This window comes from Sabethes cyaneus, chromosome 3 (assembly GCF_943734655.1).
Source record: "Sabethes cyaneus chromosome 3, idSabCyanKW18_F2, whole genome shotgun sequence".
Classification (NCBI taxonomy): Eukaryota; Metazoa; Arthropoda; class Insecta; order Diptera; family Culicidae; genus Sabethes; species Sabethes cyaneus.
The window spans coordinates 86,360,677-86,384,140 of NC_071355.1; the positions used below are offsets into that span (position 1 = coordinate 86,360,677).

The 23,464-nt window shown below is 40.2% G+C and overlaps 1 protein-coding gene across 1 annotated transcript in view; it reads left to right on the forward strand.

Moving 5' to 3' along the window:
• The window catches only part of LOC128743422 (ras-specific guanine nucleotide-releasing factor 2-like), a 101,285-nt gene that overhangs the window by 8,430 nt on the left and 69,391 nt on the right, over positions 1-23,464 (forward strand). The window contains exons 2-13 of the mRNA XM_053839996.1: positions 1,460-1,528; positions 1,669-1,836; positions 3,274-3,380; positions 3,619-3,766; positions 4,737-5,051; positions 14,102-14,279; positions 14,440-14,862; positions 14,966-15,089; positions 15,339-15,682; positions 15,784-16,152; positions 21,306-21,635; positions 21,707-22,332. Of these exons, the coding sequence (XP_053695971.1) occupies positions 1,460-1,528; positions 1,669-1,836; positions 3,274-3,380; positions 3,619-3,766; positions 4,737-5,051; positions 14,102-14,279; positions 14,440-14,862; positions 14,966-15,089; positions 15,339-15,682; positions 15,784-16,152; positions 21,306-21,635; positions 21,707-22,332 (3,201 nt within the window). The remainder of the gene's footprint in view (positions 1-1,459; positions 1,529-1,668; positions 1,837-3,273; positions 3,381-3,618; positions 3,767-4,736; positions 5,052-14,101; positions 14,280-14,439; positions 14,863-14,965; positions 15,090-15,338; positions 15,683-15,783; positions 16,153-21,305; positions 21,636-21,706; positions 22,333-23,464) is intronic.

A 23,464-nucleotide genomic window follows, 5' to 3' on the forward strand; every position in this document is an offset into this window, starting at 1 on the left:
AATTGAACCTTAACCCATTATGCCCTAGCTAGCGTATGATCATACCCCGTTTACTGCTGAATTTCAATGGTTTGCAATGTTAATATATCACTACAAGAGAGATTAGACATCAATCTAATATGTGCGTAAGATAATCTGTCAGTTTTTGTCATTTCATATGTATTTTCAACAGTGCAAAATTGTGATAAATGGCGGAAAAATAGTTGAAAAAATGGCGAAAAAAACTTTGTCTCCAAAACGTATGAATAAAGGCCCAAACACAATGCATACGGATTTTACTACGTTTGACGTTTACAGCAATTTGACAGTTTTTCCGTTGGTTTTCTGTCAAATATCCGCAACGTAGTAAAATTCGTATGCATTGTGTTTGGGCCTTAAGTCTACATTTTGTGACGAAACATTACTTGAAATGTAAAATGGTATTTTTATGTAAAGTTTATCACAAAATTCGATAAGAAATATGTAAACAACTTTGTAATTTGTTTGTTTGAAACTGAGCATATGAAATATAAAACCTGCGATATTTTGGACTTGAAACCATTCCAAATGACGATTTTAAGTTACCCGACACATTCAAGCTATAATATAACGGATTACACAATTTCAATTCATTTGGTTCAAATTTTGATATACCCGTGTCATAATGGGTTAAGGTGTGTTTAGAGTTGAACAACTATGAAAACATATCACAAAGGCTCAGGCGGCGACAGAAGTAATATTGAGGAACAACTGGCAACATTCGCATTCCACATGTTGCATTCAACATGTTGTTAAAAAAACTGCTCAGTCTACTTTAGTACCTATGCTACTAGGTTCTGCTTCAATCCTCACATGAAGTAGAACTAGAAGAATGCTCAAACTTAACATCAAAGGAGCTTACGAAATAACAAATTTATTGACACATATGATAACTCAAAATTTGTTAGAACCTAGCAAGTTCTTTCTTTACTGATGTTGAATAGCTTCATGCTATAAATTAAATACCGGAAAAGTCACAGAAGTAGTTTCTAATGTAGCTCTATTTCGTAGTGTGGCAAAAAGCGTATACTTTTTCACAACTTGTAAGAAAATTGTGTGTGCACAGTCTGACCTTCTCTGTTTCCAGTTTTTGTTAGTGCTTTTGAAAGCAATTTCATTTGGACGAATATACTATGAAATTAAGGATTTCATTACGATCTACTGTCATAAAATTCGTTTGTCAAAAAGCTTTTCGGATATAAAACTCTAATGCTTTTTTATCATTAAAAGTTAACAGGTTGAGTTATATTTCACAAGCACTCATTCGCAAGTCACAGGATGACAAATCGTTCTTGAAAAGTTTTATTTCGGTGTGCTTTACTGAAAAAAAGGGTTGTTTCATAACCAGTTGACATAAATATAAAACGGCATTGAATATTCCATTCATGGCATATCCAATTTTTAATTTATTTTATTTATCATTCTTTACTTTCTATTTCAGCACGGACATTTGCATAAACGCACGGCAGACAATAACAAGTGGCAATCGCGATGGTTCGTTCTATATCAGGTGAGAAACACACAAATGATTTATTGCTCCTGTGAGAAACATTAACATTCACAATTTTTCAATTTCGCTTTAATTTATGCAATGCATTTTGTTTTACCTCTGGACCAGTAATTCCTTTTTTTTCATTTTCTACTCGACAGAATCTGCTGTTTTACTATGAATCGGAACAATCGAGTCGACCTTCCGGACTGATTTTTCTCGAAGGTTGCTACTGCGAACGGCTTGTTTCAGCCCCCTCGTTGTCCGGTCCGCCGATCAGCAGTGGCGGCGGGCAGGGTTCAAAGGCCACCAAGGAAGAGAAACTACAGGTTGGTTAAATTATTCAGAACGGAACAGATGTGTTTACTTTACCGGTTCAGTTAAGTCAGTGACTGCTTAATTGATTAGGAGAACCTAATACGTGTGTACATTTTTAATTAGAGGAGAATTAATTATCTATTGATAATATATCATGTGACTATCATACTTTTTAATAAAACAGAAGACAGAAGATAGCAAACAGAAAACAGACAATAGGAAATAGACAAGAGACAACAGACAAGAGACAACAGACAACAGACAACAGACAACAGACAACAGACAACAGACAACAGACAACAGACAACAGACAACAGACAACAGACAACAGACAACAGACAACAGACAACAGACAACAGACAACAGACAACAGACAACAGACAACAGACAACAGACAACAGACAACAGACAACAGACAACAGACAACAGACAACAGACAACAGACAACAGACAACAGACAACAGACAACAGACAACAGACAACAGACAACAGACAACAGACAACAGACAACAGACAACAGACAACAGACAACAGACAACAGACAACAGACAACAGACAACAGACAACAGACAACAGACAACAGACAACAGACAACAGACAACAGACAACAGACAACAGACAATAGACGACAACAGAGAGCAGACGACAACAGACAGCAGACGACAACAGACGGCAGACAACAAACAACATACAACAAACAACAGACCACAGACGACAAACCTCAGGCATCAGACAACGAAAGACATGCAGACAGACAGACCAGATAGACGAAAAGGATGTAAATCCGGTCCTGGTCTACTATTCTACGGAAAACGCTAAGTGGAAAATGGAAAACCGAAAACGAAAAAGAGAGAACAGAAAACATGGAAAATATAGAAAACATAGAAAACATTAAAAACAGAAAACATAGAAAACAATTGAAACATAGAAAACATGGAAAACAGAAAAAATATGGAAATATTAAAAACATGGAAAATGCAGGAAACATGGAAAACATAGAAAACAAAGAAACGTAGAAAACATCGAAAACGTAGAAAAGATAAATAATCTGGAGAACATAGAATACATAGAATTGAGAAAACAGGAAATAGGGAGAATAGGAAATATAGACCTCATAAAGCATAAAACAGAGGAAACAGAGAAAACTGGAAGATTACAGAAAGAAAAGACTAATGAAATATAGAATACAGAGAAAACATAAAAGGAAGAGAACAGAGAAAACAGATTACTTCTGTAGTCTGTTTCCGTAAATGTGTAGATCTCTCATATCGTCAATGAGAGATTTTATTTCGGCGCAAACATACAACAGGACACTCACTCATCAGTGATTACTTAATTGATTGTTCAGTTTTTGATTAAGATTCAAACCGTTGCTATTTATAGAAAATCTTAAACTGAAGGATTTTCTACTAATCTTGCAAACGATGTTCATTTGTTGTGATTTTCAGCACTGCTTCACTATTTGCTATCGGCGTGAAAACCAGCGCCAGTACGAGCTTCGAGCTTCCACCGAGTCTGAATGTTCGGCATGGATCATCGCCATCAGGGAGGCAAGGTAATTGACCAATAATCGGCTAACTAACTGCGTCTCATTTCTATCTCTCATTATTATTGATTGTCACCCGCTTTATTTCAGTATTACGCTCTTGAGTTTTGTATATTTTCTCAACAAATCAGAATAAATGCACCTGTCATCACATTCGTTTATAAGACAAATAAAAACATTTTAGTTTCTCACTCGTTACTGCAACTAGAAAGTGATTTTTTCTTTTGCTATCTCCCGGCTACTCTAGCTTCAACAAACTGTTGCTGCAAAAGGAAGAATTGGAGCAAAAGCATGTTCATCTGCTGCAGGTGGTCGAGAGCGAGAAGACGGCCAAATGGCAGTACACTCAGCAGTGTGAAGAGCTTGCATCCGAAATACGCAAACTAAGAGCCGAGGTGAGCGTACGGTTGTTTGTTGCCCGCCCGTACAGGACTATTGCCCTCGGGGTGCTACGAGGAAATGCAGGCAAAAGGATGTTAGCTATATATGGCAACATTGCACATTGGCATAGCAAAGGGGGTGGGCTAAGCTGAGATGGGCGACGAGTCCGGATACTTCAGTTGTGTCTAGTGCCATAAAGCAAGTGCGAATCGCTTATTGCCCTTCAGCATAACGGTATATGGGGGAAAGAGGAAGCCAATTATTGCGTTAGTGCTACTTCCTTTTGTTTACATTGGCGCTTCGCTTGCTGCTGAGTGGTTGCGGGACGTTTAGAATTTATGCGAGAATAATTGACTATTACTGAAGTCTAAAAGTGCTAAATCTACTGATGCTGAAATTGGAATGTTTGGGGTTTCTAAATGTTAACTGTACATGCAATTTGGGCGCTGAATTCTTGCAGAGTTCTGGAGCTGACTTCATACTAAATTTAAGAGCTGAATCCATAAGCGTTAATCGAAAAATCTTATGTTTTTCCAACAACTAAATATAGTAGACATTGAAAAAATGTTAAAAATTATGATTAGGCCTTTTGGCTACGAAAAAATTTCTCACATTTATAATGTTAGTTATAGGCCCACCTCTTTTGTATGGCGTACTAATTTTATTACGAGTACCTACAGAAATAATTCACTATTTAAGTGTGCAATTTACGAGTTTATTTGATTGATTAATTATGGCATTATGGAATTATGGTATTATTAAATTAACTTGGTAATATCGCAATATCGCTGAAAAACTAGGCGCCTCCATAAAATTAAAAGAAATAAAGGAGTGCATGAACTATTTTCAGGTTTCAGCAACCTTGAAATCCTTGGGTGTTCAAATTATTTTATTGGTGGAACTGGTCAAATCCCGTCTGAAAAATTTAAAATATTAAATAAGTTTTTTTTTCTAACATGAGTTATGCGTACTGCGTACTTTCAGTTATGCGTACTGCGCAAAGAAACCCGTTCGAGCTACTCGGCAACCCCGGTGGGCAGAGGAAGTTTCAGCGTCCCGGGAGATAGCATCGATGATCACTCGTCGCTTCCCGGTCTGTGTGCTTCGGTGCATGACTCCATCGAGCTGCGGAAGATCAAGAAGGTGCAAAGTTTTTTTCGTGGCTGGTTATGCCGCCGCCGGTGGAAGCAAATCGTCGAAGAGTACATTCGTTCGCCGCACGCTGAGAGCATGCGAAAGCGGAATCATCTGGTGTTCAGCATGGTGGAAGCTGAGGAGGAATATCTGGAACAACTGGAGGTGAGTAGATTATTATTATCTGTACAACAGGAAATGGCAGAAGATTATGTTTGCAACATAATTAAGTTAGTGACGTCGTACTACGCAATTGCAATATTTCAGGTATTAATTTCTCATATTTCATGTAAATAGAGGTACTTATAAATATGGCCACTCTTTAGGGCAAATAATCCTCTACAATTACATGTCAAATAGCTGCGCAAAAGGAATGAGTAACACTCTCAAAAACAATTTCGAAACGGATACTGGGATGTCATTCTGATCAACAAAACGAGTGATTTTTGCTTTAAAGTGCAAGGTTGACTGCATGTAGGTATATCGATGTGGAATGGCTAGAGCTTGCGGCAATCGTAACTTAATTATGTGAGACAGAGTGTCGTTAATGAAACCATAAAGGCAGTGGTGAAAACACCAACAATTAAATGGATATCGTTGGGAGCAGAATTGCAAATTCCAAAAACCGTACCACAATTTTTTGAAGACGCATTTGAATTTATCTAGTGTAGATGTGTAATTGAAATTTGCTAGTGGAGCTTCTTGAATTTACCAACCGTAATTTGCACCTTATACGATGTCCGCCAAATTCCAAGAGCTTTAAAGTCTTTTGCGACTTGTGACAGGACACTAGTGTTGTTCTTTTTGGAACTTTTTTACTTTAGCAAATAAAGAATGTTTTTATAGAGATCTATAATTTTAAATTATAATTTTTTTTAAAGAAAACAGTATTCGTTCTTTATTTAAAACCTAACACATGTGTATAAAACATTACATAGTATAGTTACATATACAAATTAAGTTTAAATGATACATAATTCCTACGAATATAACTGAATTTTAACAAATGTTGAGATAATTTTTAAAATTCCTGTCAAAAATCTTTTTGTTATTCCATCTGCTGTCCCTTATTATCTTTTGAAAGTGAAATAGGCTTGCATTCACAAAATATACTATGTTATATGCCATAGCTTCAGCGGTCTACCATAAGGCTGCCTTCAATTGATAATTATGTTTAGTGATGTTGCGATATAGGGTACGGGAGGGTATTTCCAGCCCATTAAGCGGTAGCCTGAACAATATTCAGGAATTACGTTGAAACTTTATTTATTCTAGACAAGATTTTTATACCAGTTGATAGAATAATACTTACTGAATATCGGCGTGTATTTTGGTCTTTATCAAACGCTACTGAATTTGAGTTATAGTCGCGAGAAATGATAAAGTCGCTGCGACTAAATTGAGCCCATTTTCTATAGTGGTGTCTGTGTTTTTTAAATCCGACCGGCCGAGATAGCCAGCACAGGGATTAAATGCTTTTCAAAAACAGATAAAAAGAGAGACCGATGGATAACGTGTCGGTATAGCCTAGATTGAAGATAACTACTTTCGCAGTGACAACAGCTAGCTGCTGGCGCTAGTGTATCATTGAATCGTTAATATACACTAGCACCAAAAGCAAGTGGTTGTCACTCAAATACTAGCTGTGTCAACACGATAGAATAGTTTCAGGAGTAACTGCCTCACACATTGGTAGTAGTGTAAATGCTGAAATATGCTGAAATAAAAAACAAAATGCTGAAAGTGCTAGTGAATGAAAATTGATTTATATTTTCATATCAGAAGGAAATTTTTGTGTTCTTCCGTGATAAAAAGAAGTAGAATTGTTCTGTAATGCCATATTCACAACTGTTTAGTTTCTAGAATCAGTAAACGTGATCTTAATTGTGTGTTTTCCAAACCATCATCAAGAGCGGATACGCGTAAGCGATTGCTGCTGTTTTTGGCGTAGGACTACGTCTTTCAGGAAGGTAGCTGGTATAGGGGGTAATTCCAAAAAATCTTTCTCGAAAAGTGGTCAGATTTTGAACGCTAATAGCTTAATGGATTCCCAAACGATTTTCAATATTCTTACACCAATCGATTGGAAAATCTTCTAAGAATTGGCCCAAATGAAGAAAAGTATGGATGGAACTATTGAAAAATTGAAAATAATGAACCTATGTTTTACCAAAATTCTCGCTACATAATTGGTTGGAAGATTCTTTACGATGATCTAAACCTACACCTATTTGATATCTGTGCTTAGGAAGTAAGCTAAAACAAGTGACAAAGTTTCCTCATTTCAAGATTTTTTAACACCGCGATTAAACGTAGACCATTGTGATGTCCTTGCTTGGGAACTACGCCAGAAAGAGTGACAAAGCCTCCTCGAGTTAACAGATTTCTTACGAACGCGATTAAACCTAGTCCAATTTGATGTCTGTGTTAGGGAAGTGTGCCAGAAAAAATGATACAAGTTTGTTGTCCCAACAGATCGCAAATTCTTTACTGCGAGACGATTAAACGTAGATGAATTTGATATCTGTGTTGGAATCTGTGTGCTACTGCTGTAGTGTTCGGTTATAATACGACTCTGTATGAATACGCATGCTTGCCGTTTCATTAGAAGTGTAGTAAAAAGATGTGCTGTTGATAAAATAGGATTGAATTGGTAAATAAACCTGACATGTGTAGGGACGAGGGAGGGGATCTAATCACATACGAGCGCAAGGTGGTCGACAGGTGGAAGCCGTATTTCGATGATCACCTCAAGAGCAACAGCAGAAAGAAACGCAGCGGAAGTTAACCTCGGAGTGCCTAAAAACGACATCAGCATTCCGGCTCCCGACCTCGAAGAGATCCGCAGGGATGGCACGTTCACTGTGTTTCTACACGCGGGTGAACTACACCCGCTCTTTCCTGTGTGAATCACAGTTGGTCAGAGAAGTGAAATATTGAACCACACAGCGTCGGTGCAGCGTACTCAAAGGTGAGTGTGTTGTTACTTCACACTCACACTTGTTAGTCTCCTCTTTTCCATCGTGTTTCGCTAGTTCGCACAGGAGAAGGTGCGCTGGTACAGCCAAAGCTGCGTAGATATCACACAAATGCAAGACGGCACGGAATAGAAAACATAGCAGTAGTATTCGCGTAGCGCTTGCTATGTTGCATAGATGATGTATTTCGTGTATATACTGCCGCTATTCGCATAACAGTCCCAGTTTCTATGGAGATGAAACTGTTATGTAAATAGCGGCAGTATAAATACGCAATACATCGTATACGCAACATTGCAAGCGCTACGTGAATACCCCTAGCATATTTTTCCGTTCGATGCAGCAAATGTGAGTTTGAATAAAATAGTTTAAATTTTGTATTAAAATATTTATCAATTCGAAACAAATAATCCTTGAAATAAACAGTAATTATATTTTGCAATTTATGGTGACAAGTACCAACTAATATTTTAGGGCTTCAGCACTGTCAGGATTTTGGTTGCAGTTGCAGCATACTGCATATGCGAAGTTTAAGATAATTGAAAGTATCCTATTTTCTTAACATTATGCCAAAAATATAGACTTAGAGCGAATAGAGCGAGGGTGAGAGTCGAACTCACAGGTCTCAATCTTTAGTCGAATGTGTTGTTTAAGGGGCCATAAACGACTAAAAATGTGTGTGTGTGTGTGTGTGTGTGTGTGTGTGTGTGTGTGTGTGTGTGTGTGTGTGTGTGTGTGTGCGTGTGTGTGTGTGCGTGTGTGTGTGCGTGTGTGTGTGCGTGTGTGTGTGTGCGTGTGTGACGCTTGACTTTAGTTATCTGTTTCTCGGATATGGCTTAACCAATTTGATCGCCGTTAAGCTTGTTTGAAAGGTGTTACTGCCTTGCAGATCACTATTGAATTGTTCTGCGGTCCGAGGTTTCGTTTAAAAGTTAGGCCATTGCAGATAATTTCAAAAGTTTTTGTGCACCCCCCCCCCTCCCCCTTGGAAATTGGCTTGAAAAATCGTGGGGCAAAAAATAATTGGTAGAGTATGAGTTTTTTTTTCATAAAATCAATTGTCTGTGGGCTCTACAGCCTGAAAAACTCGAAAAATGAGTGTACGAGTTGAGTTAATGCTTCTAGCACGAAACAAAAATGGAAATTCGAACAACGGAGTTTCAGAAAATCGGCCGAAAAATTTTTCTTTCGTTTTTTTTTATTCGAGCAACAAAAAAATATATATCTTAGGCATTTTTACCGATTTTCTGAAACTCCGTTGTTCGAATTTCTATTTCTGTTTCATGCTAGAAGCATTAACTCAACTCATACACTCATTTTTCGAGTTTTTCAGGCTGTAGAACTCAAAAACTTTTGAAATTATTTGCAATGGCCTTATTTGAAAAAAATCATACACATAAGCATTCCAGTGCGGCGTAAAACAACCTCGCCGAAAAAAACGCCGCTCCTGGAAAAACACGATTTCCAAACTTTATGTACCTTTTTCTCAGAAATTACACAACGTATGCAATTGACTTGTCTTGTGACAAACACCTTATGTTTGATAAATTAATATCCCACAAGCATTAGTTGAAGCATATACCTGAATGAACAAGAAAAAAGAAATTACATTGTGCTTAGCTGCGCGACTAATGGAGTGTTAACTAACACATTTATTTACAGGTTATCCCTATGGATTAATGCAATTGAACACAAAAAAAATCAAAAAAATATGCATGGTGAAAGCTATGTCTAAGTGTCCCCCGCGTCTCTGTGTGTCACCGTTGCTAATAGGAATGTTTTATAAAAAATAGTGAACTAGCGGACAATATTTTTTTTAATATTAACTATTATTACTATGTGATGCCGTGCAGTAATTTTAGTTTTAATTTAATATGTATTTGTTGTTGAACATCACTTAAAAATGATTGCAAAAAAATTTATGTTGACCCCCTAAAATTGATTTTTGTTGAAAAATTTTAAATATATTTCAAAATCAACATTTTTTTCTCAAACTGCATTATACGATGTAGGTTCACAAACTTCACTTTCCATGTAAATGTAAACAACCAGGTGTGATTTGTAATACAGTAGGATTTCGAATTAGGCAACAACGGCGTATCGCCTATGTTGCCAAAATCGAAACCGTGCTAAAATCGAGTCCCTTTTTTGAAATGAAAAAATTGAATGTAAATGCGTTGGAAATAGACTAAATATTATTAATCAACGATTGCAACTATTTTATCTTTAAAAAGTCCGCTTAGAGCTATTTGTCCGGTGCAAGTAAGTTTTTGGCAATCTGCGGTAAGACGTAGTCCTACGGCAATAAAAATATGAAATATCTTCGAAATATCTTATTACCGCCAGCTCCACGCGAAAAAATCATTCATTGACATGCATCATAGAAGCATTTCAATTTCTGTGTAGCTCACCGAAATGGAAACAACACAAAGCGAACTCTCCAATAAACTGCTTCCAAGTGAATTCTCAGTATCTTTACCGCTGCAGCGCGCTGGTGAACTATACATTTCTATGAAGTGTGAATTCACAGTAAGGATCGCACAGCCAAGTCACACTTGTATTTCACAGTGAAGCCACACTTGGGGCCTTCACAGTGGCAGTGTAGTTGTTTTCATGTCCGCTTTGTGCGGTGTTTCGGAGAAGAAAAGACGCTGTCGTCAGTTCCATTGCCACTTACACTGCATCTAGGAGCCAGTGAACTAATGATTATACCTCTGCATCCTTGCTATTCGCTGAGAGAACTGTGTGAATCACTCTTCGCACCCGCTGCAAGTTGAGGTGCTGGCCATCCCTGGAGATCCGGTGAGAAATTCAGCAGCTGAAGAATAATAGAGCCGCCGGAAAGGACCGACTCCTGGCCGAACTCTACAAAAATGGCTAAGAACCGTTAGCAATAATTTCTAGGATGTGAAAGGAGGAGGAACTAGCGGAGGAGCGGATGGAAGGTGTAGTCTGTCCCATCTACAAAAAGGGCGAACGACTAGATTGTTGTAATTACCGCGGCATCACGTTGATCAACGCCGCCTATAAGGTGCTTTCTCAGATTTTGCTGCGTCGTGTATTCCCAATAGCAAGAGAATTCTTAGGACAGTATCAGGCGGGTTTATGGAGGCCCGTGTTACTTACTTACTTTACTTTAGTGGCAACGGTCCATTAGCGATCGTTACTTACTTACTTAGGTGGCTTGCCGTCCTAAAACAAAGCCTGTTGAACAAAGTTTCTCCATGTAACTCGGTTGAGCGCTACCGCTCTCCAATTTCTCGGACACCGAGTACTCTCCGCCAGATCTCGCTCCACCTGGTCCAACCATCTTGCTTGCTGCGCTCCTGGTCGTCTTGTTCCTACCGGATTTGAGGCGAGCACCATCTTTGCAGGGTAGTTGTCCGGCATTCTTGCAACATGTCCTGCCCATCGTATCCGTCCAGCTTTTGTCAACTTCTGGATACTGGGTACGCCATAATGCTGTGCGAGTTCATGGTTCATCCTCCGCTTCCATACTCCGTTCTCCTGCACACCGCCGAATATCGTTCTTAGCACTCGTCGTTCGAAAACTCCGAGTACTCACAGGTCCTCCTCAAGCATCGTCCATGTTTCATGCCCGTAGAGAACAAACGGTCTAATAAGCGTTTTGTACAGGGTGCACTTTGTACGGGGACTTAGTCTGCTCGACCGCAATTGCTTGTGGAGCCCATAGTAAGCACGACTTCCGCTGATAATATGCCTCCAAATCTCACGGTTGGTATCATTGTCCGCCGTTACCAGTGATCCAAGGTAGACAAATTCATCGACTACCTCAAACTCATCGCCGTCGATCAATATACAACTGCCCAAGCGGTGTCGTTCGGCCTCGGTTCCGCTGGCCAGTATGTACTTTGTTTTAGACGTATTTAGCTTTAACCCAATCTTTTCTGCTTCGCGCTTTAGTCTGGTGTACTGTTCAGCAACCGCCACAGATGTTCTGCCGATAATTGAATTTGCCGAATTGACTAGATTTGTTGAATATTGTGCCCCGCGTGTTGATATCCGGTCGGTTCATAACACCTTGTAGAGTTATGTTGAACAGCGGGCATGAAAGACCATCACCTTGACGAAGCCCTCTGTGTGATTCGAATGAACTTGACAATCCACCAGAAATCCGAACACAGCACTGTGTACCATCCATCGTAGATTTAATCAGTTTGATGAGCTTCCTGGGGAAGCTGTTCTCGTCCATGATTTTCCATAGCTCTTTCCGGTCGATGGTATCATATGCGGCTTTGAAGTCAACTAATACATGATGCGTGGGAACTCTGTATTCACGGCCCTTTTGAAGGATTTGCCGCAGTGTAAATATTTGATCCGTTGTAGACCAACCTTCGCGAAACCGGCTTGATAAGTTCCAACAAATCTGTTCGCAATTGGTGATAGACGGCGGAAAATGATTTGGGACAGCACTTTATAGGTGGCATTGAAAACGGTGATCGCTCGATAGTTCTCACAGTCCAACTTGTCGCCCTTTTTATTGATCGGGCAGATACTCCATCTTTCCACTCCTCCGGTAGCTGTTCCGTATCCCAAATTCTAACAATTAGTTGGTGTAGACAAACGGCCAGCTTTTCTGGTCCCATTTTAATAAGCTCCGCTCCGATGCCATCTTTTCCTGCTGACTTGTTCTTTAGCTGCATGATGGCCTCTTTAACTTCGCCTATCGTTGGGGCTGGCACTTCTTCTCCATTTGTTGCACCGTTGAAATCGCTTTCCCCGCCGCCATGGTTTTCCGCCTGGGCGCCATTCAGGTGTTCGTCGAAGTGCTGCTTCCACTTATCGGTCACCTCACGATCGTTCGTTAGAATACTGCCAGTCTTATCCAGACACATTTCGGCTCGCGGCACAAAGCCTTTGCGGGATCCGTTCAGTTTCTGGTAGAACTTTCGCGTTTCCTGAGAACGATGCAGCCGCTCCAACTCTGCATATTCCTGCTCTTCCAGGTAGCGCTTTTTCTCCCGAAAGATTTGGTTTCGCTGCATCTTCTTCTGTTTGTGTCTTTCCACATTCTGACGTGTGGCACTGCGCATCTTGGCCGCCCGCGCAGCGTTCTCCTCATCCATCACCCTCCTACATTTATCGTCAAACCAATCGTTCCGCTGATTCCGGGAAACATACCCGATGGAGCTCTCTGCTACACTGCTGATGGCTGTTTTGATAGTGTTCCAACAGCTCTAGAGGGGCTTCGTCCAGCTCGTCCTCTTCCGGCAGCGCAGCTTCGAGTGAATTCGCGTAGTTTGCGGCGACGTTTGGCTGCTTCAGCCGCGCGAGATCTAACCGAGGCTGGCGTCGGTACCGAATGTTGTTCACAACGGAGAGTCTTGGGCGCATTTTAACCATCATTAGGTAGTGGTCCGAGTCAACGTTAGCGCTTCGATAGGATCTGACGTCGATAATGTCTGAGAAGTGCCGACAGTCGATCAAAATGTGGTCGATCTGTGATTCTGTCTGATTTGGTGACCTCCAGGTGTACTTGTGATGGATTCTGTGCTGGAAAAAAGTACTACGTACGGCCATATTCTTGGAGGTGGTAACGTCGATACGTCTTAGGCCCATACCATTGGTCCGCTGGTGTGCACTGAACCTTCCAATCACTGGTTTGGATTCCTTCTCTTGGCCGACCTGAGCATTGAAATCCTCGATGGCGATCTTGCACTTGATATCATGTTTTGGGCAGCGGTCGTATTCACTCTACAACTGCGCGTAGAATTCATCCTTGTCGTCATCGGTACTTCTGAGGTGAGGGCTGTGCACGTTGATGATGCTTATATTGAAGAATCGGCCCTTGATTCTCAACCTGCACATTCGAGGATTGATTGGCTATCACCCAATCACCCGTTTCTGCATCTCGCTATTACCACTATAAAAGCTGTACCCAGCTCGTGTGTGTTGCCGCAGCTCTGGTAGATGGTATGTCCATCTCTGAGCTCTTCCAGCACACCTCCTGCAGCGCTACGACATCGAACTTGCGACTCTTCAATACGTCGGAGAGCACTCGTTTGACACAATATGGGACGGATTATTATTTTTGATTATTTATCTAAAAATTTTGTAATTTACTTTCATTCTTTACTTTTTTGCAGAACACACAATTTGTACAATAAGAATGTTAACGTATTCAAATATAAATAACCTGTGTAGTATTACGACAGCAATGCGATCTAATGTTAACAGCTTCCCCCAAATATAACTTCATTATTGTTTCATTTTCAGGTTCTCGTTGCATGCTTTCTGCGCCCGTTCAAAATGGCAGCCAGTTCCAAGCGGCCTCCGTGCTCACACGAAGACGTCAATTCCATTTTTCTCAACTCGGAAACGGTACTGTTCCTGCACCAGATCTTCCTTAAAGGGTTAACTTCACGGCTTGAATCATGGCCGACGTTGGTACTTGGTAAGACCACTAACAACCCGAAATTTCTCACGGTGTCACTGCAATTCCTTTGAATGTACTATCTTTCCGTCCGCCCGGTTCGGACCAGCTAGTGTTCTTCATCTCATCGCATACATCGTTGTCAAATAAAATTAGCTTTAATTTCTAACTACATTTCTAGGTGATTTGTTCGACATGCTTCTGCCGATGTTGAGTATCTACCAGGAATACGTGCGCAATCATCACTACAGCCTGCAGGTTCTGACCGAGTGCAAGAGCAATTCAAACTTTGCGACGGTGCTCAAGCGGCTGGAAGCAAAGCCCGCCTGTCAGGGTCGTAGTCTGGAGACCTTTCTCACATATCCAATGCACCAAATTCCACGGTACATAATAACGCTACACGAGCTACTGGCTCATACCCCGCACGACCACGTGGAACGCAAAAGTTTGCAAAACGCGCGCCAGCAGCTGGAGGATCTTTCGCGCCAAATGCACGACGAAGTGTCGGAGACGGAGAATCTGCGGAAAAATCTAGCCGTAGAGCGCATGATCGTCGAGGGGTGCGACATTCTGCTCGACGTGAACCAGGTGTTTGTTCGGCAGGGTGAGCTTTTGTTTCGTGAAGGAGCTTTTTTGTAACTTTTCGGACAAATCGTGTGCTTTATGGTTGGCTCAATTTGTCTAAAACGTGCTTTTTTCGTCAACAGGAAGTCTCGTTCAAGTGCCACCAGGAAGGGGAAGAATTCGTAGCCGGTTGGCTTCGTTCAAAAGCGAACGTGATGCCGTGCGGCAATGCTTTCTGTTTTCGAATCATATGATTATCGCCACCAGGTGAGGCTTTTTAAGCTTTTCAAATGTTTAAAGCTATGATTGACAAGCAAATGTGTTTCAAAGATTTTATTTTACAATTAATACTTTATTTTACCATTAATTTTTACTAATTGTTATTTAATTCCTAAAAATTTTTGCTCAGTGAGGAAAATAAATGTTGAATCATTGCAAAGTTTCTGAACTAGAATAAAAGCATGTATTACCACAACTGAAATTATAGTGCTGTGCATGTTATTTCCATATTCCCAGAACTTCTGGAGGTCGATTACACCTGTTGCCGGATGTGGGTAAAATTCCGCTGGCGGATGCTACCCTCGTCGAAGACCCAAGTGAAGTGCAGCATGACGATGAGGAAGCCTCGGTTTGCTCGGCGTCGACCCGAGGTAGCACGCTAAGTGTTTCGGAATCGGTAAATGCCGGCAATCGCGATTTTAAAATTATAGTCGAAACCAAATCCGGTGCTCGCCACGGCATCCACCTAATTGCACCGACAATTCAGGACAAGGAAGCATGGATAAGTGATATATCGCAGTGTCTCGATAATATTCACTTGCACTCGCTGCTATCTCCCGGAATCGGTGGATCGTCAGGAGGTAACTGACCCATTAGAATCCGTGTTAGATGTGTTTCCAGCCGTTTTACCCGTTTGCTTTTTTCTCGGTGTTTTTCTATCATCTGTGGCAAAATCTTGAAGGATCCATCTTTGCAGGGCACCAAGCTTTACGCGCCGACCCACGTCTTTTCAAGGACGATGTTGATATTCGCTTTTCACGCACGCTCAATTCTTGTAAATTGCCTCAAGTACGTTATGCGACACCGGAAAGGCTTCTGCAGCGATTGACAGATCTACGATTCCTATCAATTGATTTTCTGAATACGTTTTTACTGACGTATCGTGTGTTCACCGATGGAGAGACGGTTCTCAATGCACTGAAAACGGTATTTTATGATCCTCCGGTAGAGCCAGCCTGCGATTGTGATCATCAGACAGATTTTCTTGAATTGCCATATCAGGATGGACGAGCATCGCCACGTAGAACCTCCGGGGCTAGTTCGGTTTCGGGTGAGTAAAATATCTACTCGTGGTGGTCTTTAGTTATTAAGGTTTATTGTGTGGTTCAAGTAATCGAATTTTTTTTCATTTCTATAGGCCATTTTTTAGCTCAACTTAGTAATTATGTTCGGTAGTCGGTAGTATATAATCAATATATATTGATTATACTATGGACTTTTTTTTAAAACGGTGGTTCTACAATTGATGAAGGGACGGTAGGGGAAAGTAATGAAGAATTTTTTGAATGGAGGGGAAAGAGTGGACGCTCACGTCTTGGAGACAAATAAAACAATATTAGAGCCAGGGCCAGGCATGGTCGAAACAAACAAATGAAACTGACATTCTCTTACCTTCGCTTCATATATAAAGCGACTTGTTTCATTCAAGCAAGTTTCAGCTGAAGATGGTAACTTTTTGAAGTGGCGACTACTGGAAGTCAGGCACGATTTGTCGATGTTGACTAGGTTAATTATAATATATGGGTCATTCCACGGGAAATTTACAGTCAAATTTTTTTTTCTCTTCAGAATATTTTTTTTACGTTCTTTGTTCAAAAAAAATCGACATGTATTTTTGTATTTCGATGTTACTGTTGGAATTTGCAAGATATGATTTTTTAAAGTATTGTAATCCGAAAAAAATCACTATTTTTTAAATACTGATTGTAAACATAGTTTGTAATATCAAAAAATTACTTTCTACCAGATGTTTGCACTATTCCACAAGCTTTCAAAATTGGTATACCATACCTCCTCTCGTTTGTTTTTCAATAGTTAAATAGTGCATTTTTATAAACAATTGCAATTTTTTCAAAGTTATTTTTTCAAAGGCTGTTAGAGTACAGGACAGTAACGGGGCTAGTGCAACAATCCTGCTGACTCTATTTAGCAGCACCGCCTAGCCGAGATTCGAACATACGACGACTGGCTTGTTAGTTCAGCATCGTACCTCGAAGCTAACTGGGCCGTGCATAAAGCACCAATAAAACCGATTATGCTTTTCGCTGCTTGACAGCTACCGTCATAATTTAATGAAGCGTTTTGTTACATAACTATAAAGTATACCTACAGCTTGGTTTAGTAAAAAGTTAAATTAGTACGCCAGCTTCGTCAAATTGAAAATACATCCGTGAGCATAAAAGGTAAAGTTTTACTATCAGTTCATCCTGCTCGGTTTGGGTTATAGCAACCATAATATAATATCACATAGAATAATTAATAAATATTCAGCAATCTCCTTTGGTTTGCAGCATATGCGCATTAAATTTTATAATGCATCTTGATATAATAGTTGGATAAAATCAACGCGCTATCGAAATTTCACAGTTTTCGGAAACTAGTTGTTTTAACAATATAACTATAATCAGTTAGTCATTCTCAATTTCTAGCAAAATCATTTTAGGTGCTTCTTGTGATAGGAAAACCGATTGTTAATAACTCTCGTTTTTCAAACACTTTGATTTGATGAGTTTTGTTTGCAAGTTAACTTTCCGTTACTCGCGTATTTTGTACAACACTTGTAGATTTTTGGTTGCCATTTTGTTTTAAAGTAACAGATCGATGGCAAATCAAAATATATTCTTCAATAAACTTGTTATGAACAAAATAACATAATTGTTCAATACATTTATGCTCTAAACTATTCAGCAAAATAGATGAGTATAAACCAAAATTGCAGAAATGATGCAAGTGACGTGTGAGGGGTACAACAATTGGTACCTACTGGAATTTTCCCTTATTTCTTCATAGGGGAAAATGGTTTCGGTATGCAGCAAAGTTATTCAACAGTTAATGATCATTCCGCAGGTGTACAAAAGTTCACACTTTCGTGATTTTATGGCGCTAGTGTATGGGCTAGTTTTCTGAATGTGTTCTGTCCACGAAATCAGTTTATTTGCAAGACCCTGCTTTCAAAAAGTGTTCTAGTGGACCAAAAATGCTAGGTCGATAAACGGAAGTTTCAAATTTTCACACTATGTGTCATTACTATCTAAAAAACTTTCTAAACATTCTGCCCAAATGAATCAAAACACCACATCAGCCCTACTTTTTAACCACATCTGCCCTACTTTCCGTCAACAGCAGAAATGATATCAGACTTTATGCTAGAAAAAAAATTAATCAATAGAATAGACTAATCTCAAGTTTTTAGTCTTGACCTTGAAATGCGGCCATATACAAATTGTTGCAGTCGGAAATATCGTTCCTAACTGATGTAGCATTCTATTGATTTTTTTGAAATGATGGTTCTACAATTGATGAAGGGACGGTAGGGGAAAGAAATGAAAATTTTTTCGTGAAGGAGGGGAAGAGCGGAAAGGAAGGGGGGGGGGTATTGGTAGCTATGCTTGACAAGTAGTCATTTTGATTCCTACCTTTTGTCCAATGCTGGAAGGTGCATGAGTCGAACCAAGCTGTAATCTGAGATTATAACCGGATTCGAACCCACAACACCCGCCAGGGCATGTGGTTCGCTGGTACTTGTTCCTTTGAACCATAGAGGCGCTGGACAAAAGGAGACCGCGAAATTCACTTCTCAAGAATAGCGACGCGTTTGGTTAGGTTATCGACACATATTGTGCCGCTTCCTACATCAATTGCAGATTACCACCGAGCGAGAAGTTTTAATTTAACTACTTTTTTTTTACTTTCAGGACGACGACACTGTGCAGGCCCTTACGACTTGCAAGGTACTGCACGTGACGTTGTTCGTCTGTCAGCGTGTGTTAGCCGCGTGTTAGCTTGCAAGTCGTAAGGGCCTGCACAGTGTCGTCGTCCTGAAAGTAAAAAAAACAAAAAAAGCAGTTAGATTAAAACTTCTCGCTCGGTGGTAATCTGCAATTGATGTAAGAAGCGGCACAATATGTGTCGATAACCCAACGAAACGCGTCGCTATTCTTGAGAAGTGGATTTTGCGGTCTCCTTTTGTCCAGCGCCTCTATGGTTCAAAGGTACAAGTACCAGCGAATCACATGCCCTGCCGGGTGTTGTAGGTTCGAATCCGGTTATAATCTCAGATTACAGCTTGGTTCGACTCATGCACCTTCCAGCATTGGACAAAAGGTAGGAGTCAAAATGACTACTTGTCAAGCATAGCTACCAATACCCCGTCCCCTTCCTTTCCGCTCTTCCCCTCCTTCACCAACAAATTTTCATTTCTTTCCCCTACCGTCCCTTCATCAATTGTAGAACCATCATTTCAAAAAAAATCAATAGAATGCTACATCATTTAGGAACGATATTTCCGACTACAACAATTTGTATATGGCCGCGATTGTAAAGCAAAGGAAAGCAAAGCCTAGGTGCTACATTCCGTTATCGAAACTAGACCTTCTGTTTTTATATGACAGACTTCGCCGCCAGTTGTTAAAGTACAGGACAATTGCAGGGCCAGTTGTTACGATCCTATTGACACTAATAGCCTCTCCCAATCGAGATTGGAACATACGACGACTGGCTTATAAGGCCATCATCATACCTCGAGGCCAACTGGGAGGCCGCAATTGTAAGATGTATAATTTACAGCGCATTTAAGCGCCACCTGGTGACAAACTTATAAAATTCTATCCCCCAAACGAAAGGTCTTGACCAACTGGTTAACTTGGCTGCATACAGTAACTTTTTATATAACCTCGATTGCGGGATATTCCGAGATAAAGAGTGTTGTACAAAATGCAACGCGCGAGTATCCGTGTTACAAAAGTTGGCGCGAGTAACGGAAGGTTAAGATCTTTTATGCTTGTAATAAAGGTTTACCCATAGGAGTAGGACTTCGAATTTGGCAAACAATTATGATATACAAATATGAAAAAAATTAATTAAAATGGGTCAAAAATAATTTAAATATAATAAATCAATAATTTTTCTACGATTGCAACCATTTTATACTCAAAAGTCCGATGAGAGCGATCAGGCCGACGCAAGCAAATTTTTGACAACCTGTGGTAAGACGTAGTCCTACGTCAATAAGAATATTATCTTTCGAAACATACTATTGCGCATTGTTCCCCTCAATAGACTCACAATCAAATAATTTTGTCACATTAAAACATGAAGATAGAATTAACAAAAGCGCGAATGTCGCAAGCGTAAACAAATCGAGTGAGGGTTGATTTTTCTATGCTACTCCAGCTAGTACAATACTCTTCATCTCGGAATATCTCGGAATCCTGGCTGTATAGAAAGTTACTGTCTTCAGCAAAGTTAATCAGTAGGTCAAAACGTTTCGTTTGGGGGCTAGAATTTTATAAATTAGTCACCAGGCGGTGCTTTCTCTTTCTCGTTTCTTCAACAACAAGCCCTCTCGTTTGGCTATCAATTAGGATGCACAAGACGAATGTTTGAAAAAAATTTTGATCCCGTTTCTACAAAAACATCATGCAGATGGACAATACGTGTTTTAGCTAGATAGAGCATCATCGCATTACGACAAAAAACACAATCGTTCCTGAATACCCATTCGATTGCATTTTTACCCAAAAACCACGACCCGAAAAATTTGTCTCAGTGCGCCCAATCAAAGATTTCTTCGGAATTTTGAATTCCTTGGTGTACAAAAATAACTGGAAAGCCACGAATTGCAAAAAGTTGATTGGCAGAATCAACAAATGCATTCGCAAAGTTGACATGACGGCCGTACAACGCTCCTATTACGACGTCAAACGAAAGCTTCGCCGAACAGCCGATTACAGCCGTTTTCAAATGTACACTAATTCTTTTCAAACAATGGATAATGTATCTTTAATTTCGGTAAATCAGATCTTCTTCATGTATCTTTGTCTTTTTTTGACAGCTTGAAAAAAAAATTCCAAAATTTTAGTTGCCACCCGTTAAAACATAGCATGATATTATTTCTGCTGTTGGCAGCTAAGAAAGTAGGGCTGATGTGGTGTTTTGATTAGCTTCGGCAGAAAGTTTTTGCACAGTAATGACACATAGTGAGAAAATTTGAAACTTCCGTTCATCAGCTTAGAGTTTTTGGTCCATCAAAATATTTTCTGAAAACAAAATCCGCACGTGTTGTACAAAACACAACAGCGCGAGTAACGGAAGGTTAAGAATCATTATTAATGTTGAGTAAATTAATGACATTAAATTTTGATACATAAGTTTCCAGTCTTGGTTGTACACACAAGTAATATTTCTATCTGTTTGATATTTTAGGATACTGTTCTGAAGGTGCCGACCGTGACCGTTCGATGAGTGGAGATTCAGCCGGTCTTCGCTTTCGTGGATCCCGTCGAGGGTACGCTAGCCACCAGAGTTCCGAGCAGGAAACTCTCTCCTGGATTCCGGAACAGGTCGGACCGGTCATCATTCACGGAGCGCATCATCATGACACCCAAGAGGAGAAGCAAAGTTCGCCGGCCAAAGTCGAAAGCACCCACATGCAAAGTAAATCGCAACATCAAATCCATCCACAACCTCAGGATGACTCGTACCTGGTGATACCGAAAACAATGGCCGGTTCAAGCAGCTCTGATACTTTGACTGGTAATTAAATTCAATTGAAGTGAGAGCTTATGAGCCATCCTTGTTACGGATCGGTTATTGTTTACTTACAGAAGCAGCAAAGAGTGGACCATCGTCACCATCGAATCTGAGCAGTGTCACACTCGTGGGTTCTACCGGATCCGGTGGAGAGGATAAATCTGAAGATCAAACTCCTACGGACGGAACGTTCAAATATGGCAAAGTACCCACTGCACCATTGCCAGAACGTGTTAATCCGAAACAACGGAAAGAACCATTGACGCCAACAATTTGTACGACCGATACTTCTAACACGACGCAACAACAGCAGCCACAGCAGCAGCACCACCACCAGCAGCAGATTAAAATACCTCAATCTCCGCCAACGGTAACTACTACGCCATGCCATAATCCGACCATCAACAGCGTCCAACAACAGCAGCAGACTGGCAAAGAGCATCCTACGGTGTGCCAAAATGGACATGAAAGTCCGAAAATAATAACTCAGTCTTATCTCAGCACTACAACCACGACAACGGCCACGATAACGACGACAGCGACCACTGGTGCAACTGCCATCCAAAGCATCTCGCCGCCGCATCTCCTTCCGATGGACCGAAGACCGAGCGTTGGGCACACCATTGCGATTCCTCATGCAGCGCTCTGCCAGCACCGACACAGCTTACAGTTGAACGGCGATGGCAGCTTCCTCGGCAAGGTATTTTCAACCCTGAAATCCATCCTTCCCTCTAGCGTATATGCAATTTACCCTGCTTTTGTCACACGCACTTAATGTTCCTGCTAATCCGAAGGGGTCATTCCGTTTTGGTGTTGTTGCTTGCCAAGGGCAAAATCCTTATTTCAAATTTTATTACGTGCTTTTAGAGGAGGCTTTTTTCTTATTTCGCTACTAAACTGTATAAATCCCCTGTGTTCGATATTAAGGGACCCCGTTCTGGAGAACGTCATTATAATACTATCAACTGATGTCGACTGCTTGTACGATACTGATAGCTTTATGCTTGCCCGGTATTACACGTTACTGCAAACGATATGTGTGCAATTAGTGATGTGTGGGGAGAGTAAACTAATTTGCAGTACTCCGGCAGGGCGTTTGAAAAGTTGATGCAGAGGAAATTTCTATCGTTCGCGTCTGCCGTGCGTTTGTTTGACACAAATCGTGTAATGTAATGGAAACATTCGACGTGAAATGAGCAGCGAACATGTTTATTGAATAATAAGTACTGCAAACTTCGGTTTGTTGCTGGGCACCTATTGACGATTGGATTGATTATATTAGTTCACATCCTTAAATTTTAGTCTAGAACTATTTTTAAAGTATTAAATTTAGTGTAATAATTAACTACGTACCTACAAATTGGGACCAAAATTGGAAATTGAGCGAGAACTTCAATCGATGATCGCAAATGGCTCTACATGCAAGTATGGCTTTCTGCTATGCCGTACCGTCAATTGGGATGGACTTTCTATTTAAGCGCACAGTATTCAGTAAAGTTTAGAATTACTATTAGTGATCGCAAATAGTATTTGGTTTAATAATAATTTCAAAATAATTCAAAAATTTAGCAATAATAATAATAAAAATAATTTAATAGGTTTAATAGATTGATATGTGACTTTGATTCAAAACTAACTCTCTCTCCTCTTTTTGTTAATATTTTTTGTTTTGTTTATGATTGCCCAGTTTTGCTAAAAATGGCGTCGAAACAAGAAGCATTTCGGGAGCGCATTGTACACTTCTACGAACTGCCACTGAAATCTCGGCAAAAATTATGCGGTACAACATTTAAAAAGCAAATATGTTGCGGCTTCGACTGTTTACCATATCC